Source organism: Penaeus japonicus, unplaced genomic scaffold (assembly GCF_977035675.1).
Source record: "Penaeus japonicus unplaced genomic scaffold, GWHDUDI00000001_assembly GWHDUDI00000007, whole genome shotgun sequence".
In the NCBI taxonomy this organism is placed as follows: Eukaryota; Metazoa; Arthropoda; class Malacostraca; order Decapoda; family Penaeidae; genus Penaeus; species Penaeus japonicus.
Window position 1 is genome coordinate 44375394 of NW_028234409.1, and position 3413 is coordinate 44378806.

Sequence of the window (3413 nt, forward strand, 5' to 3'; positions counted from 1 at the left end):
ATCGTTGAAACGCTTCATCCTTCGACTTCGTGCCGCGGTCCTAATCCTCATGGCGACCCTTGGTATCCCCGCCTTTTACTTGACGCTTCACTTCCTGCTCGAACCGGGTCTTGCGACGCTGAGGGCACGATTCAAACCGGCCCTCTGCCGCGTCACCTCAGCAACGACCCTCGAGGGAAAGAACAATTGCAACTGGAGCTCGTGTCGCCAGGGTTGCACCGTGCAAGAGATGTTTCATTGCTGGAGGATACTCGTGCATGCCTATGAGGAAAACACAACACATCCAGGTCGACCGTTCGATGAAGAGGCCACGGTACCTCATCCTACAATCGCTGTTGTACCGCAGCCATCACATCTAACGTCAGAGGCACCGTCTAAGACAAGCGACGCTGAGGTTGATCTTGGAAACAAAACTGCCAGCTTCGAAGTGTCGGAAGAGCCTGGGTTCGGGGCTACCCGATTCTACAGCAGCGTTAAGGGTTGCGGTTACCTGTCTTGCGAAACGTGGGCGTCCCAGTACGCAACCATCGGCAAGACCTTCGCTTGCAACGTTAGCAATGACAGGACCTTCGCCGTAGCTTACGCGAACTCCGACGAAGCGGTCGTGCAGGTCGTCCTCGGAGTTTTGCCGTTGATCTTGACCGTCGTGTCGCTCCTTCTCATGTATCTGTTCTACTGGCGAAAGGGGGCGAACGACAGGACGCTCAAGCTCTCCCTCGACCCCGAGAGTCGGAAGGCGAAGTGGGAACAAGCGCGCGTGGAAATCCTCAAAAACATGGCCGGCGAGAAGAAAATCTCTCCCCTCGAACTGGGCATGGCCTTTTCCTCGGGGGTGAAAAGCAATCTGAAGAACCTAGCAGGGGAAGTCCACCGCGCGTGGAAGGCAAACGAGAAGGACAAAGTGAATAAAGAGAAAGGAAATAACCAAGAGAAAGAAAAGAACTGGGCGGAAGAGTGGCGCATGCTTGCCGCTAAGGCCTCGGTGCACCCAACCGTGTCACCTGCTCGGCGTTTCAACCAAGTCAACGTCAACTTTTCACCCAAAGCACACCTGTCCCTGAATGACTGATCATCACATACGTGTCTTATATCTCTCACTCTATGCTTCGTGTAACCCACGCTCATGTCATGCTGATGTTCATAAAGCCATGTAATGTAATCTGCTTACTTCAGAAATATATTTCATTGCTATTATCATAGGGTGTTTTCATACGTGTACGAGTATGGGAAACCTACTTTTCCCCTTATCAAGCCTTCCGAAAACACACCAGAAGCCACTGTTACTCCCACACCCAACACAAAGCACCAACTGTGATATTCTAAGCCCATCTCTGTGTACCCAGACTGTGTCTTCTCACTCTTTCTAAATTCATGTCTATTGGAAACAATAAAACGATGTATGTAAGACCAAGCTCTTTTATTTACTTTCTCAGCTTGATTTTGATCCGACAGGACCAATATGATAGCGTTACATTACACACATGAATCAGACGGAAACGCCACAGAAACGAAAAAGTGTGTCCCCCATGAAGGGTTCTGTGGCATGACAAAATAGGTTTAGCTCAGAGGCATCGGGAACACACTTTTGCTGTCTTCGTCGGCCATACCATGTATAAACAGCGTCAGTAAATCATCTTTACACAAAAAAACATATTCTGAAATAAATATTTTTTAATCTTTTTTGGGGATGGGTTGGGTGGGATGACCTAAGATACAGTTAAAAAAAAGATAGGTTTGGGGTTCATCACCTAATTCCCAGTGAAAATAATTCGCTTTGGTGCCCATTCATAAAAAGATATGATATTTTCAAACGTTTCTCGAATACACATATAGACCATGATAGACAACTAAGCGAGAGGAAAGTAGAAGATGAAAGAGTAAACTATCTATAAACAGAGCAAGAGCATAAACAGATAAAGATGTTTACCCACTTTACGTTCGAGATCCAGAACTACACACTAGCACCTCGAAGACAAGGCATGAGAAACCCCTATTAGCATGGAAGAGTTTCGGTCGATCCCTAGACAGGCATAAAATGAGTCAGACACACGTTCTCTATCTTTCGAGATGGTTCCGAGTGTCATTCTGGAATCGCGGATGTAAAAAAGGAGTAAACGAAGTGAAGAAAAGAAGAAAGGAAATATATACGACACGATCACTTAAAAGAAAAAAACAAATGTAGACATTACAGAATAATTGTCACTTCGAGAGTCCCGAACACCTCAACTGCTTCGAGCAAAGAACGAGTATCATCCACCAGTGCTTAGAGCGGGGTTACATTGTAGGTAAGATAGTGTTTTCCCAGCCACACTACACATTGAGGCACTGAAGACATACACCCATATATACCACGCACCCAAACGACCTGCTGAATAATGAAACAAAAAACTCAAACGAAATATAACCAGGTATATTTCCATTCGGATTTCCCCCTCAAAATAGAGCACGCTCGTCCGTGATGCTTTTCTTCAAGTCATTAAACCCGGGTTACGTTCTCGAGCTCTCCTTAATACCCCAGCCAGGAGAAGCGAGAAATAACTGGATGGGCTAACCTGACGTGGATATAAATCAGTGTAAGGTCAGCGCTCAAGGCATCCCGACCCACTCGCTGCTTCAGTAGAAACGGGGTAATGAGATATCCACATGTTTTGTATCAAACTGTCAAGCTCAAGGTTATACTTTTCCTGGATGGGCCTTATCTATCTTTTCCATAGGTTGTTAATGAGCATCATCTTGATTCTTTTACATCGATTACATCAAGTATTATCCCAAGTTTACTGTAGCATTATGCGATGAATACAATTAAGAGGTTTTATGCTTAAGTCCCCGACTATTACAGTCTTAGATGGTTTCATCTGTTAGGTAATACTACCTAGGAATCTTGTGCTAAAGAGCGTGTATTTTTTATGCGTTGTTATCCTGCTGTGCATTGGTAATAGTGTAACCATCATAACGTTATAAAACACAATGACAGTTTCTGTTCACTGAAATCGATGATAATTCTGGCGGTCATATTCATCTTGATATTTAATACTAATGACAAATGGAACATTGACATCAGAATGACGAAGAGAGAGAGTGAGAGTGAGAGTGAGAGTGAAATTGAGTGAGAGAGAGAGAGAGAGAGAGAGAGAGAGAGAGAGAGAGAGAGAGAGAGAGAGAGAGAGAGAGAGAGAGAGAGAGAGAGAGAGAGAGAGAAAGAGATGTACAGATAAACTCATTCAGAAACAGCGACTCTTGGTCATTACGATTAGCATTATCATCTTGACGGCCACTCTTCATTATCCTCACCGTAAAAAAAAAACAAGCTCATTTGCATAATCCACTCAAAATGGTATATTAGATTCCCCATCCCAGCACAGGAGGATGACGTCATCACTGGAAGACAGTTGTATAGTACTCACAGACTTTCG

General features: G+C 44.7%; 1 protein-coding gene across 1 annotated transcript in view; it reads left to right on the top strand.

The window, feature by feature from the left end:
- The window catches only part of LOC122249257 (uncharacterized), a 1803-nt gene extending 407 nt beyond the window's left edge, over positions 1 to 1396 (top strand). The window contains exon 1 of the mRNA XM_043009973.2: positions 1 to 1396. This exon is cut by the window's left edge and continues 407 nt beyond it. Within this exon, the coding sequence (XP_042865907.2) occupies positions 1 to 1069 (1069 nt within the window). The 3' untranslated portion in view covers positions 1070 to 1396.
- Positions 1397 to 3413: the final 2017 nt, after the last annotated feature.